The following is a 16,331-nucleotide window of genomic DNA, read 5'->3' on the forward strand; positions in this document are numbered from 1 at the left end:
AAAGTACGCTGTATAAGTTTTGCATTGATTAAGCTTTCATTCAATGAAATATCTCTTTTGCGGAGCATATAAGTTCCCTTATTATTGTACTATATATGTACACTATTATATGACTCAACTATAGAACATGAAAATCTATATCTCACCTAGCTATAAAGTAGAGATGTGCGAATAGTATCCGCGAATACTCGAATACCTCGAATATTAGAAAGTATTCGATATTCGAGGTTTCGAATAGTTATGCGAAAAGTACCGCCTCGAATATCTCGAATACTTTGAATTTCGCGTCATACACTGTCGCACGTACGTCGTTGGTAGTTGACTCGGAAAAATGTAGATATCTGTAGTCATTTAGTGCTCGCAGCGCCGTTTTACGCAAGTTGACGAATTACATCAAATTCGTGGATTTTAGCGGTGAAAAGAGTTCGACGAGGGGAACCGAAAATGGTCGGGTGAAAAAATCCGAAAATCCCCGATTCCCCCCACCAGGAGAACCTCAGTGCCGTGGGATAGCAACCTTAGGGCATTTCCCACGATCCGCTATCCCCCTCCATTCAGCACTTGCCTCAACCACTCTGACGCTTTCCTCTTCTCCGAAATCAAACAAAAGGTCCCAGCTCGCGCAGGGATCGCATTACGAAGACCCCTGCTCCAAAAAAAATATCGAGTTACGAGAACAATAAAAACGTGTTTCACGCCCTCCCCCCTTTTCTCACCCACTGACCTTTTTCTGGCTACCTGATTCGAAGTTCCCCATTTCTGGAGGTCAACTGCTGTGTGAGTACCGCGGGATACTTACATTAGCGCATTTCCCGAGATCCGGTATCCCTCTCCATTCAGCACTAGCCCCCCTCTGAGGCTTTCCTCTTCTTCGAAAAAAAAGGTCACAGCTCGCGCAGGGATCATATTACGAAGACCTTGGCTTCGAAAAAAATACCAAGTTACACGAGAACAATAGAAACGTGTTTCGGGCCCTCCCTTTTCTCCCCCACTGACCTTTTTTTTTTCCTACCAGCTTCGAAGTTCCCCATTTCTGTGGAGGTCAACCGCTGCATGAGTCATCTATTAGCACAAAAGGTGTCTAAGAATGACTTTCGTCAATTGATGTTACACCTTTATTGAATTGAAATATTAGTAATGTGCGCGTAATTTCAAAAAGAATAAGACCAAACACGACGTATTTCTGAGTTTATTTAAGCATTTTACGCAAAGAAATAGGTGTCAAAATACGACGGAGACTTAGCATTCTGGCGAAACACGATATGAGCAGCAAAGCATCTCCGAAGTTGATGAGGTATTTTTTTCCGAAAACATATATCAAGTTACAATTTATCAGTGGTGCTATAAATCTTTATTGTTACAGTCCCAGAGGAAGGGATATTTTCTCAGAATATTTGTTTTCTCCCTGATAGCAATTCCAATTCATCTTCTTATCTCGTGAGAACTCCGAAAGATGGACTGAAAATAATTGAAGAAAATCCGGTGGAAAAGAGCTTGTATTTTGCAAAATGCCTCAGATTGTCAGCTAGCACTTGGCAGCAGGAGTGGGGGCAAAGCGATGTTAGTTGAATTAATTATATGCCCAATTGTTTCCATAAAATTAAAATATTCATTAATCAGCTAAATTCCTGTTCGAATCATTTAAAGGAAATCAAAATTACTCCCCAAAATCTTGTGTTGCCTGCTGCATGGGCAACCGAGTCAAATAATCCAGCATTCATCATTTAGTATTCGAGGTATTCGAAATTCGAGGTATTCGAATATTCGAGCAATGATTTAATATTCGAATTCGATATTCGAATTCGAGAAATCTGCTATTCGACCCATCTCTACTATAAAGGCAACTTTCAAGTAGATCGTTTTGTTGGGAAATACATGTAAATGGTAGAATAAGGAGAATACAGAAGATTTAAATATGTGATGAACAAGTAGGTAGTTTATTTACGTAACAAAACAACTAAAATATACAATCAAATTCACCTAAATTAGCCACATTGAGCTATCTTTAGAGATTAAGTACTAATTATAATGAATAACACATCATATACTATATTTATAGTGAATTTTTAAGTTTCACTAATGCAATGCCTTTAAAAAGCTCATGTTAAAAAAGGTAAAATTTTGTACCTCTTCACTTAAGGTAATTTTTTATGAAAATATTCAGAGTACAAATGGGTTCCTGGTGAAAAATATATCAAACCACAATATTTAAAAAATGACACATGAATGAGATATTTCTGAACAGTAAAGGTTCGATGAAATCCAGGAAATGTCTCAAGCCATCAAATTTTAAACACCCACTTCCAATTTTAAATACCTTGGCAAACCAGTTGAATAAAGATAACAAGATTAACTTGCATGTGAATTTTGACAAACAATAATAAATAAATTAGTGGCAGTTTCCAAATGAGGCATGCAATGCCAACATCACCGATATTGCTGACATGTATGCACAGGCGCCAACTGTTAACCCTATGGTCAACTCTCGAGAGTGGCAATTGTTTTGGTCCAAAAATTGTAAGGACCAACCCACTCTCATACGGACAGAGTCAAGAGGATAAGGCAACCAGACACTTAGGAATCTGAACCATGATAAATGACAAAGCGACGGATAGCACAGAAGGCTCAACCAGGATTACAGTATTCAATTACCAACTCCATTCTGAACATTAAATCATGAATTCATAATAGCTATTCCGCAACTAAGAAAAAGAGTGCTATAAAATCCAAAGTCAAAAAAATAAAAGATATAACACATAAAAATTACTATCACAAACTGAATACATCAAGGATAAAATCTTCTAAAAGTTAAATTTGCCACCAACTTTGATAACAGTGACTACATAGTACTTTACACAAACTTCTTTTCATTAAAGCATAACATAAAAAACTAATAAATCGAACATAATGACTGACATTCATCAAATAGAGACTCATGCAGAAGGGACATGGAAACTTTTTACTAAATTTTTATACAAAATGGAAATCCTAAGTCAAGTAGCCCCATGGTTTAAATTTTCTATACCAGCAATCCCATACTTCCACGTATTAATGTTAAAAACATTCTTGACTAGAGAAAAATTTTGATTTTCTATAAAAATACCTCTTTCCTTGAAGCCTCATTAATTTACCAGTAACTAGCATTTGGATATTTTCAGCAGTCCATAGTGAATATTCTACTCCTCTACAAATATGGAGCACCTCTTAAAAATTGCAGGAATTCTTCAAAATGATTTTGAGCCGCAATGCAATGACTAAGAAAAATGAAACTAAATCTTCAGACACATTTAATGGACAGCCATCACAGGTACATTTTTACCTCATTAGTTCAAAGACAAAAATATCAATGGCTGCATGAATTACTACATCCTTTTCCCAGTTTCTGTTTAATAGATAACACATATTATGATCATGCTTTTCATTTGGCATCATGGCAATAGTGGCACAGGGAAACATCTCTAACATAGCACTTAATAAACAATTGCAAAAATTCCTTGCTCCATATCTTGGAGCACAAGGTAACAAGGACAAATATTTTTCATGAAACTAAGTTTTAACAAAACTCAATTTTGATAAGCCACCCCAGAAATGGCAAAGAAATGAAATAGACAGAGACTAGCATATAAAAAAATAATTTGCTCCTTACAATAAGTGTGCATATAATACCAACTTGCATGGCAAAAGCATACATTCTTTATTTATACCCTTAATATCCATTAAGTTTTACAAAAAAAGTACCTGAAGTTACTATAATGCCTGCAGCAACTATGGCCTTATTCATATTCATGTACAAAAAACACCTACACAGCGGAACTCAATGGGTGACACAATCAACTGACATCACATAACGCCCGAATCACAATTACATCTAGAGCACAAAATGAGTGGAAAAATATTAGGTCCCAATTTAAAATGTAAAAATAACATATAAAATGCAACTAAATGGCTTAATAAATATTAACAATGCATGGAAATGATGGAGCTTTAGCCTGCAGATAATTCTCTTAATCATGGAAGTACTCCGATTATATAAAAACAAATTGGAAAGATATTCTATTCTTACATGTAGAGTGCAAATATTACACACCTATTCTCACTTAAGATACATATGCATCTAAGTAACATCAGTACACATTTAATCAAAATTCTACTTTGGAAAGTATTGTTCATAATGCAATTAATTGCTCATGAAACAATGGAATAAAAGAGGAGAGAGAGAGCAGCTAGTTGGACTTGATGTTTGCAGCAGCCCTTTCCTTAAGGTCCACAATGCTGAGGTTTTTGCAAGCGACAAACCCTTGAAGGAGGGATATAAGAGATTTGACGACAGCAATTGGAGCTGAGGTGTAACAAATGAGACGGAAGAGACTCATTCCAGCCACTGATGAGGTAAGCAAAAGAAAGTATATGGGTAAGAACATCAATTAAAGTACATAATAGAAAAAGAGACTGAAAAACAAGAGATGTGAAAAGAAGCATACCTTTGCAGCCTGAAATACCAATTAAACATGGCTACGAGTTAAGTTATATTGAAGTGAGAGATGATAGAGGCAAAAATCAGATTGCCAAAATAGAGCCTGACTGGGACTCAAACCCAGAACTATCTGATGTTCAGTCAGATGCTCTACCAATTTTTTTAACTAGGATACTTACATTCACCACAATTTTAGCAAAGGTTCATTCAACCACATCATTGCCAAACCATCAAATTTATGCTATGGGACTGATACCAATATGACATCATGACATCCAGTTTCCATAGAGAACGCTATATTTTTTCCAAACTAATTCGAATTACAGCAGTTTCTGTTAGAAAATTTTTGAACAGTGAATTTCTGATTGCTTAGGTACCTTCAAGCCACCTCATAACCACTGAAAGTTGCTATACGGTGCCTGCATTTCAACTAATTTTTATTCTGAGCCACGTGTTAACTTTCTATATATGAAGTATTTTTTTTACGGCCAGGAATTCCTTTAACTGTTAAAGTTAACTGAAGACACTGGTACACGCAAGGCACAACCACAGTCTAATGATTACCCATCACATTGGCCCAAGCTGACTTGGAAAATGATAATAGGCCCTGAAATATGCCCATCTGCAATGAAAAAAAAACATGGAACACTCAGCGCTCCATTTAAGTGACAACAAGTCTAAACCCCAGTGTTCCTGAGAGCAATTTGTAATCTGCTGTTCCTACTACTGTGGGTATCAGGACAAAATAATTTCTCCTAATTAAAGGATAATTTCCTACATAACAAATTATGAGTAGATTCATTTTCATCCTATTTTTGCTCAAGAACTGAACGTAGAGCAGCCAAGGTGTTTTGAACCATTTAGTTCACTGGTGGTCTCATAGGTCGTGCAGGAAGCACTTCATTTATCTTAAGTTGTAACTTAAATTCAAACAGCCTCAGATTAGATAGAGAAAACGTGAACATCTAATTGTAAGATTATAATATATATGGAGTGATTTTAGAACTTGTAATTTTACTCCAATTTGTTGAAAATAAAGCTAAATGCCACTTTTGCGAGACATGTCCCCCTACAGAGGTTTCTACCACCCTGCATAGTTTGAAAGCTAAATTTTCGGTTCAATATTACCTGACAGTGCAATATGAGTACATGAATAATTAATTTCATGCTTAATGACACAATTTCGTTAACTAATATGCTAAGAAATAAACTTTCACTCAATACTTAAAAATAGGCCCAAAAGGTTTGTCAGGAAATTGAATAGCATTCTGAGACGTCACCACGTTAACAGTCCATATCGTGGTTGCTACTAAATACAATTATGTACGTGTAAAAATTTCCAAAATTGTACATTTACCTGGTCATAAAAAATTATAGTATTTGTAAAAATATATCAGGTGGCCATTACTACCTATCTTGTCCTATTTTACCTATCAAGAGCCTGTATATATTTTTTATCCAAACCTGACCTTATACTATACAAACGACACCTCTTATTTATACGGTCAAAAATGCATATGTGTCACAGTATTCATGCCTGGCATGGAAAAACTATAAATAATTAAACAAAAAAATGAAACGAAACGTAAAAATAAAATATAAATATAAATAATTAGTTTTCATTGATTCACTATCAAACCTTCCTTTCTCATTTCTATACTGCAATACATTCCGTGAATGCACCAAAGATAAGAAAGTAAAGGCAACAGGAAAGCAACATGTTTGTTTTCTACTTTGAATTCAACTGGAAAAAGAAATTATCGAATAAACTTGATAGTTTAGGATCTGTCAGGTGACTAGAACGAACGGGAAAGAGGAACATGTGAATTGTAATTTATCAGCCGTACATCTAAATGGTAAAGGTCACAAATTTTCCCATCTAATGCAAATACTACAGTTACTGTGGAAAGTGCTGCTGTAGATAAATGAGTAAAATGCATTATTTTAAAGGTTTTAAAAAATATGCTATATACAGTAGACTCTCGCTATTACGAAGTTCATGGGACCAAAAAACCGGATGTTTGTAATAACGAAGTTCGTAAGAACGTTTCTTCTAGGATTCGTCGAAAAAAATAGTGTATTATAAACGCGATTAAATTACGCGGAAATATATATAAACAGGAAAATTCGTTTCAGTTTTTCAACAGAATACTGAGCCATGACGCAATCGAGAGTTGATATCTTCCCAAATACATGAACTCCGATATTCAAATTAGATGTGTCCCAAGACCTTGTTCCTAGGTTGATAAAATTACAGTCCGGCCACCGAGAGTTGCCCAATTACAGACCGAATGGTCTAGGTCTGGGTAGGGGGCAAGGCTGCCAGGTAAGAAAGGGAAATGCTTACAAAGTGTTCCGTGAAGAAAAGAACCGGAAGGGACGAGGAGCGTGAAGGACCTAGAGGAATAATCACTTGTTCTTGTGATTCGAAGAATGGGCTTATTTTGGTGGATCAGGCTTATTTCGGTGCTCGTTTATGCATTTGACAACGTTGTAAGACTGGGCAAGGGTGTGAGGTGCGCTTGGGGGACAGCGATTGGCTTTAAACCGTGCTGGCGCAGGATTATCCGCCCCTCCTATTGTGCCATAATCGGACAACCCTTGCCAGCCGGACTGTATGTAAGTTATCGAGGAGTACTGTTATCCTGCGAAATGCAACACTGTATTACACGTACGCGCTTACTTATGATTGTGGCGAACTGATCTAGGAATCTTCGATGCATCCGGAACCGAAAAAATAGCTCCCCGCGGTGACGAAGAATGGGTGAAACGCTGAACAGTTGCTAAATTCACACCGGATTCAATGATACCTTTTTCAGATTGTGATCACAGTGAGTTTCCCAGCACCACACCGCGTAGAATAGGCCATATTCGAAATTTGAAAATTTTGAATGATCGTACCTCTGAAAATTCGTAAATCGAATGTGCATAGGAGGAGGATTGACTGTACATCCAATTTACAAACAGTTATGAGTGGGTCACTATGACTTCACAGGAATGAAGCTTGTTATATGATGTAGCGTGTAAACTGAATAAAGAACCATAATTGACGCTCTTAGGCACAACACGAGAAGAACTTAATCGTGGCGCGATTATTAAAAACTTAAGTGTAGTGAATATCCACATAAATGCCGTGACTTATGCGTGGAACTTCGTAATAAAGTCCATATTGTAACCGCCGGGACCGGGACTTAGGTTCGTAATTTCGTTAAAACGAAAATTTCGTAATAACGTTTCTTTTACTATAGCTTGCATAGGCCTTTTCGACGGGACCAACGATGTGCTTCGTAATAACGAGAACTTCGTAACAACGTTGTTCGTATTAACGAGAGTCTACTGTACATTACCAGTAGACAAAGACAAAATAAAAATATGAGATGAACAAAATTTTTTTAACCTAGAGGAGAAATAGTAGCTCACTATCTTCATTGGGAATAATTTAGGTAATCAAAATTAAAAACCTCTGTACAGAATTTAGAGCTTTCCCTCTAGAAAATTATATATAAGTAGCAATGTTCTTGATGAGATCAACATCATTTCAAGACTGAGTACATCCATAACCTTTTCATAATGCCAAGAAACATGGGTAAAAGCTATAAGCTAAAAGTAACCAAAGGAAACTTAATATGATGCACGGGGATTGAGCAATAACCTGAAATCTGAGCTGTCCAAAAGTAAGAGCCAGTTAACTTATGGCAAACAAAATTCTCGAAACTTAATTAATTAGTCTTACCAATGGGTCCTTCAGTGAAATGAAGCAGGTAGAGAGCAGCATAAAATGCTTCATTTCCTGCGCACATAAGGAACAGCACAGGACGAGAAGTGTAATATATTCTCATGACTGGGTTCTCTGACATATCAATGAATTTGTGACTAGTTTTCCCCTGCAGGAGGCTCCTGAAAGGAAACAAAATTTCAGATGATGATGATGGATACACAACACCCATAAATAAAAACTGACAAAACCTGATCATTAATCATTGAAATGTAAGTTCATAGCCATCAAATTTCTTAATTAAATAAGAAATTATAGTTTACAGTCCCTAAGCAATCCTTGCATATGAGATGATATTTACTCAACAGTGAGTCTCGAAGAGAACTTTATGTTAAATGCAAAGCTAAAAAAAAACAATATCCTTGAGGTACAATTGTTTTACCAACAGTTCTAAGAGGGAAAGACCTAGCATTCTATCCTAAATGAATAGATTTCACACACTCATGGCTTATGATTGGGTGAGTTCTTACATCACCTATGAAGTCTTGTTACAGGAAGAAACACAAAGAGAGATAAATATCATCTCAATCTCTTATGTTATCAATACCTCCACTGCAAAAACACTCAACAATTGCCCACTGATCAAATCTGCTCATCTGGTAGCCCAACAATCCGCTCAGCTAGCAGTGTCCGGAGCATAAATGCTCATCTCCTATTCTCCAAGCTTGGAGGTGAGCGTTTATGTTCTGGACACTGCTAGGTGAGCGGATTCGTATTGTTGGGCTACTAGATGAGCAGATTTGATTTGGTGGGCGATTGTTGAGCGTTTTCGCAGTGGAGGTACCGTTATGTCAGCTTGCTGTGTATGCATCATCTGAAAAAACTGCCTGAAAACCATGTCACAATGGGCTCATTGAGTGAAAATACAAACAGTGTGACGTGGTGGTCTAGGACGTAACTATTACTTTACTACTTTTTATATGAAGATCAAGCTTTTACAATTGTTACACTTCATAATGGACACGAACAAATAGAAAAATAAAGAAAAAAAAATACAAAACAAAAAAAATACAGAATGCAGTTATGGTAACGCATACCATCAACATGAAGTATGAAACAAAAGTCAGGTGTCATTGAGAATTTTAGGTATTGAGTAAAACATTTTTGATGCTAAGATGTAGAACAAATGACCTTTAAATGCTGTCTCATTTTTTCTATCAGTTGAGACTTTCTTACATTGCTGAAGGCTCATTAAAATGAGGACCATCGGCTGCATTTCTTGTGACAGCATATGTAACATGGAGCTGATCATTTAACCTACGGGAATATTTCTGCACCTCATTGCTTCCTTGATAATCAGCTTAATTTCTTTTGGTACATATGAGTACCTAAAAAAGATATACACATGGTACTAGTAATATACCATCTACATAGACCAACTGCTGCAATGGTTACGTTTAAAAATGGGCGTACCTCTTCAGTGGCGCAGCGAGGGGGGGTTTTGGGGGATAAATCCCCCCCAGAGCTCAGAGAAAATTTTAAGTTTAATCCATTTTACTTAATTTGATTGATATTACCAATGGAAAAGTGTAATGATTAATAAAATCTCCCTCAGAAAGCCGTAAAACTCACCATTTTGAACCATTTACCTTAAAATTCCGCAATTTACTAATTTCGAACCTATCGCTTATCCTGGTGGGTATTCCATACCCCCTCACGCCCTGGTATTAGTTGCACCTTAACACCCCCCCCCCCCCTCCCCCCAGCCTTTATTCCTAGCTGCGCCCCTGTACCTCTTTAAGTAAAAGCAAAAACTTTTTCCCCAAGCACTCTCTCCTATTCGACATTTTGAGCCCACATGAATCTCAACGCCTACCACACCTGCCCAACAATTCAATCAACTTGACTCCTCCTATCCAGCCACTCCTATGACTTTCACCTCAAGTACACAAGCCTAATGCTTTTGATATTTTGTAACTTATGATGATATAGATGCTGAAACTGGTGCCAAGCATCACAACATAAACAATTGTGGAAGTAACAAATCTAAAAACTAAAATATATTGTTTCTCTGGTTAGGCAGAGGGCCACTGGCAAAGAAGGTTTTTGGGTACACTCCTCTTTTCAAGCTGAAGTTAGAATACATACAACAAAAGAATGACGATAATCTGCCCCCAACAACAGGACAGTTTTGTAAGGCATATTTTTAACTACCCACTCCATAGCCTTGACTTGATCGCTTGTAGTTCCATTTCATGCTTCCTGCTACATAATTTACGAAATTCCCAATACCTGGAATGAGAAAGCTGACCAATCTTGACAGGAACACTGAACTTAAATATGGAGTTCTCAGGATGGAGTAACTGGCATAGCCCATGCTTTTCCTAGTCAAATTGACTCTATTGTCTGATTGTAAGATACTTGAAGATCTTTCATATATCAGTTCAACAAAAATTAAGTAATCGATACATAATTATACCTTTCTTTAATTATCAAACAGCCTGATAGCATTGCTGTCCTAATGAGTTGATTTAAAATTTGCAACTTAAGTTGTCACATCCCACCCACACCATGTTTTATTTTCTCCGATGTTATAGATGTGTGGCAGCAACCAAATACTTTTGACAGGTTGCATACACTTCAAGCAAAACCAAAAGGACTGAGAATAAATAATTATCACTCATTACACCACGGCCAAAAAATATGAATTTCCATATCAGCATATGTTTACTTAATAAGAAGTATTCCATTCCACGACAAGCTATGAAAGAGAAGGAGATGAAAATGCTGAGGTAAATAAATTAGTGTGAGTGAATTGAGCAGGTAACATAGAGATGCATACCTAGATCCATAAAAGTGTGAAGAATTCGGGGTAGACTTGTTGGGCAAGACATATGAACAGACTACATGGAAAGTATGAGGACGCAGGATACAGATATAGGTATAGCAGAAAACACAACATTGAGAGAAAAGGGAGACAAAATTAAAAACGTGAATATTACCATGGATTCGCTGATAATCATTAAAAAATTGAATTCCAAGCTTAACAAATAATTTTACTGGAACAACAGCTAAGAACAAGCATTTAAATGGGGGCAAGTTCATTTACCTGCCCTTAGCTCTGTAGGGCAGAGGCTTTTGTCTGGAGTAAGTATATATATCAGCATGGGAGGCATCAGACCCTCACATCTAATACACTTTTCAAAAATTGATGAGTAACGGAGCAAATGACTCAACGATAGCAAAACAAGAGGTATTACTATGATCCACAGGCAGATCTAGTGGGCATGTGTGTCCCCCCCAATTAAATGCAAGATTTTTAATACGGTCCCATTATCATTGCGTTCGTTTTGCATCACGAGGTATCCTTATGACCCCCCCCCCAATCAGAACAAAATCCTGGATACGGCCTTGCTTGTGCCTACCCCTGAAAGAAAACCTGGATCCTCCCCTGCTCTGTTGAGGTCTTAATAAATCAAAAGGAAGGATGAATGACGCAAGTAACTTACGAGTGTAGGTAAATCCAATGGCAGGCAATGTCGATAGTCATACTCAATTGGAAAAGAAACATGTATTTCGGGTAGAAGTAACTGAGAGTGACCAGTAAACACATTGTGCCACACCGGTCTGTCAACTGATCGAGTATCGCGCCAAACTTGGTACCTAGAAGACAATTGAAATATCAGTAAAATCGAAGAATTATAAAGCGACAAAACAGGAATATTACTGTTATAAAACATCCATCATACTTTGATTGAAATACCGTGCAGCATGTCCATCGACAGCATCCAAGAGACCACTGATTATATAGCACCAGCAAGAAATTATATGGTTTGATGGCATGTAGTAAAACGATATAAGAGCAAGAATGATTCTAGCATATCCTGAAACGCAATGCCAAATTGAAACCGTCAAAACTCCAAATGCCAAAGTTACTTATTGACCACCAAATGAAGAAATTGTCAATCTTACCGATCAAATTTGGAACGAAAAGAAATATATTTTCTGAACCCATGCTGAGTGATCAGTTGATAGACAGTGAAATGATTACAGCTTTTTTGCAACCCGTCAGCAGAAAGATGATATAGACGCTGAAAGAGAGAGAAAACATGAGTTTCAACAATGATGAAACTGCTGCAATGGAAACTGACTTCACTAAAGATTTCACTATCCATTTCAATTATAGCCGAAAAGGTTTTTAAAACTGTATTGTAACCAACATTTGTGGCTGAACCTAGAGATATAATACTTACGAGCCAAAACTGAACGGTTAATTAACTTGTTTTCGATCATGCGCATGAGAGAGAAAAAATCGACTAACACTGCGAAATGTTTAACAACTGGGGCTACACTTGAGGCATCATCAGTAGCTCAATGAAGATCAAAGTTCATCGTAGTATTAATTTTCGAAAGCGCAGACGGAGAGGTCATTTTTATAAACACTTGTGTCATCAATCAAACAAACCCATTTCTTCGAAAAGGTAAAGGATTTCGAATATATTCTTTGATTATTCCACCCGATATCCGTCAAAGGAATACGATCGTCTCGTAATATTCAATCCAAAATTAAATTACACTGATAATTTAAAAATATTCGGCCAAGGAAGGGTATTCTCTCGTAATTCAATATTTTCAAAATTCTCTATGAGATAATTTACCACCAGCCAATCAGCTCCGCGCTCCGTCTGTGACATTCAAGATGGCACCATGGCCTGAACAAGGCAACGAGCCCAAGGCACCTGATAAAAGTTGTCCTAAAGGAGTGGAGAGTAATCCTTCTGATCCATCTAATGTGGATTCTGGAATTCAAGACGAGCCTGAAGCAAGATCTCTACTGGGGAAAACTGACGACAAACAGGTAGGTGCCAATTAACTCTTTCGTTTAGCCATTCTTCCTTGGTGGGCGGTCGCAGTAACAGTGATGTTTCTTATGCTTTGATGAGTTAATAACCTTTGCTGCGATAGAATTGTTCTTCATTTAGCGAGTACTTATAATGAAAACTGTGTACGTGTGTGCATGTGATTACTTTTCTTTGCAATTATATTTCTTGGTGTTTTGCGGCAGTAGTTCTGTTAACTGAATGGCTGATACATCTTTAATTTATGTATTATTTAAAGGTTTATGAGCCTTCAGTTCTGTACTTTTGTAATAATTAAATTAATTACCTAAACTCCTGAGAGATACTGCAGATTTTTATTAGTTCGCCGTGAATACAGTTGGTTTTCTCTCATGTCCTGCACGAAAGAATTAATGATTCTGCTAAAAATTAGTTGTGTGCCGTCATGCCTCCTAAACTTCGGATTAATATGAGTAATCTGAACGTTCCTGCCTATTGGAACTTAAATAAAGAAGGGGGAGACTATTTTTAGGGATCTCAATCGCGTTGGTTGTCAACTTTAAAGTAATAAGTCACCCTTGTATAGCCTAGTTTTCACATTGAATATATATGGCGATATTATTTATCTTTATACATGTTTATTTATTGGAGTATTTATGTAAGCATGCTTGGTCGTTGTGGTGAGGTAAATTTATAAATACCGCATAATGGTCTCAACGGTTAGCGAAGTCGTGACAGAATTACGCCTTTCGATCAAAATCATGGGGATACCCCACCTGTGTCAGTATTTGTGTATCAGGAAAAAAAGGGTTAATTTAAAGGCTATACCTTAGGAGAGAGTAAAAACGGGCCCCTCACGGTGGTTGAAGCGTGTGCATTGATTGCTGATTCGATTTATATTTGTCTGTGCATGCATAGGTTATTCACCGCTCATGAAGACTGCCGACGGGCGAGAAGAAAGTCTCGCTTCGGCTTTATGTTCTTCTGTTATCAGATTTTGCATGTTAAGCTTCACGGTTTTTCCACCGTACGTAACCCATTTGTTTGCAGTAGGCTGGTAGGTAGTATCGATAACGTTGAAGGTTTCGCCAGCATGACGGTGTCGCTAAGGTCTGTAAGCGATCGGGACTTTAGGGTGGAAGCGTATGTGGCTGTCATTCTAAATTTACTCCGGTCCTCATCTCATAATTTTTTTCTGCAAGTGTATTTGAGGAAAATGGTTGGATTACTGTTTCTGCATGCGCATTTTTTTCGAATTACTAGCCACGAAAAGTGAATGTCCAATCAATACGATAGATGACGAAGTGCCGACGTAATTAAACGTTTCTGAGGGTTCGTAGTATTTATTGCGCTAGCGAATTTGGATTACAAGGACTAAGCTATTCCATAGCTATTTGCGCGTTGCCGTGACGGATTTCTATCCCCTTTCATAGGGCTAGCGGTCTAGTGCATGGCTTTCCGAGAAAATGTCAAAGACGAAAGATTGGTTTATTGAAAAATGTTGTAGATCATGTATCTCGCTGATGATAGATTGCGAATTCAAGGTACAATATTTTTACTATGGCATTATGGTTTTTATTCGAATGACGAATTTATAAATATCTCGTCGATATTTTTCCCGAATCTTGAGTAACCATGGCTACCCATGGAGCAGAAATGGGATGAATTTGAAATTAAATGGAAAAAATGCTAAATTATGTTAAACCTGAAATATGGTGCGAAATGTTGCTGGGACTCGGAGAACTTTGTTTATGACTATTAATACAGGTCGCACCGCACTCGTATTCAAGTTGTCGTTCAGTTCTGATCTGTTGTTCCTCTTCTAACTTTTCCCTCGATGAATGTAGATTATTGTCGTTTTGATCTTCGAATCGAGAACGAAAACTGTGTTCTCACGTGGGCAATGGTAGGTGATGCGCCGTAGCGCAACCTAAGCATCGTATCCTTTTCATGGATCTACTTTTTATGTGAGCCTCCATTGTGACTTTAAGGTCGCTATTTTTAAACCACATTGGCGAAGGTAGCCTTTGTTATGCTGCAGTGCAGTCTTCACCTTTTGCCTACATTGCAAGCTCATTTATTAAGAGTATATTTGGCGATAGGAGCGAGCCTGTGGAATTGTCGATCGCGTTATAATAAGGTCCATGCCTAGTACTAGTCCATCTTCTTTTTTATTTTCCCCTTACGAGCAGTGGCAATATTTTTTGTTTGTACTGGGATTGTAGGAGGCGTATTGCCCACTATCGATTTCTCCTGGGAAAGATGTTTTTTTTTTTTACATTTTTTTCGTCTCGAACGGCGGGCATTCCGCGAGTTGGTGGATGGTCCTCCCGTGCGGTCCAGCCCAAACTGTCGTTCTCCATGGTCCCAGCCTCCCAATTTGAATCTATTCCTATCCAGAGTGACCATCCGCTCGACATTATCTAGGCATTCTCTACTTTATCCGCGCACCTGCGGTGTCCCGTCGTATTTCTAATTGAATTGGAAAATGTCCACGCTCTCTTGGTAATCATGAATAGGCATATCTTATTAGGCATCAGTGAGGCCATATTCCTTTGTGGAGGGGTCAATGTGATTGAGTAGTTTATGAGCAGGTTTGCTAGGTTTTTATCATTTTCATATTGGAAAAAATTAAAATACGATTTTATCACCTTTACTATCATTCGAAAATTGCAATTTTTCTCATTGTCAGTATTTACTATCAATCAGGGTGCTGAAGAATTTTATTTCATAAAGTTAGGACGTATTGTAGGTACTAAAAAATGATAAATATGGAGTTTCTTTCTACTTCACCAATACCGAAATATCTGAACCGAATGTTTCTCTTGCATAGCAAGGAAAAAAAAAACTATTTGGTCTCATATTTTCTCCGTGGATTGATGAGTGGGACGAACTCACTACAACCTCAGTAAGGAGTCGCATAATGGTCAGTCATAATTTCTAGTCACCAGTCTAATCTATTCACACAAAAATTAGAGTAACGGGCTAATACTTATGAGATTAGATCCAAGACTTTATAGCTACGCCTATGTTTCAGTGATTTTTATTCTTATTTAATCATAATTTTATTTATTATTCGAAATACCATCAACGTATACATTTCAACGATAGTTATATTACGTGCGCTATTGACCGTTGTTTTTTTATTTGCTCTAATGAAGGTGAATAAATGCACTGAAACGTCTCCAATATTCTGGAGTTAGGGATTATTATCCTGACCGACGCTACAGAGGAATGCTTTTATATAAGGCGACGTTTCGAGAGACGACTTGTCTCCCATCTTCAAGGTCATTTTACTCCATGG

At 37.4% G+C, this 16,331-nt stretch overlaps 2 protein-coding genes across 3 annotated transcripts in view; one reads left to right on the top strand and one right to left on the bottom strand.

The window, feature by feature from the left end:
* Nucleotides 1-1,914: 1,914 nt before the first annotated feature.
* LOC124156576 (CDP-diacylglycerol--inositol 3-phosphatidyltransferase) lies at nucleotides 1,915-12,919 on the bottom strand. 2 transcript variants are annotated; one of them, XM_046531205.1, is made up of 6 exons: nucleotides 12,848-12,919; nucleotides 12,162-12,280; nucleotides 11,939-12,073; nucleotides 11,699-11,852; nucleotides 8,208-8,371; nucleotides 1,915-4,381 (listed from the first exon to the last, which is right to left on the bottom strand). In XM_046531205.1, exons 2-6 carry the CDS (start codon nucleotides 12,202-12,204, stop codon nucleotides 4,224-4,226), a joined length of 654 nt encoding a protein of 217 aa, XP_046387161.1. In that variant the 5' UTR covers nucleotides 12,205-12,280; nucleotides 12,848-12,919; the 3' UTR covers nucleotides 1,915-4,223. The 2 variants fall into 2 exon arrangements, with proteins under 2 accessions (XP_046387161.1, XP_046387160.1); XM_046531204.1 differs by lacking the exon at nucleotides 12,848-12,919 and adding an exon at nucleotides 12,443-12,841.
* The window catches only part of LOC124156575, a 216,457-nt gene continuing 213,014 nt past the window's right edge, over nucleotides 12,889-16,331 (top strand). Inside the window, exon 1 of the mRNA XM_046531201.1 lies at nucleotides 12,889-13,047. Coding sequence (XP_046387157.1) covers nucleotides 12,889-13,047 — 159 coding nt within the window. The remainder of the gene's footprint in view (nucleotides 13,048-16,331) is intronic.

The sequence above is a fragment of the Ischnura elegans genome, chromosome 3 (assembly GCF_921293095.1).
Source record: "Ischnura elegans chromosome 3, ioIscEleg1.1, whole genome shotgun sequence".
Taxonomy (NCBI): domain Eukaryota; kingdom Metazoa; phylum Arthropoda; class Insecta; order Odonata; family Coenagrionidae; genus Ischnura; species Ischnura elegans.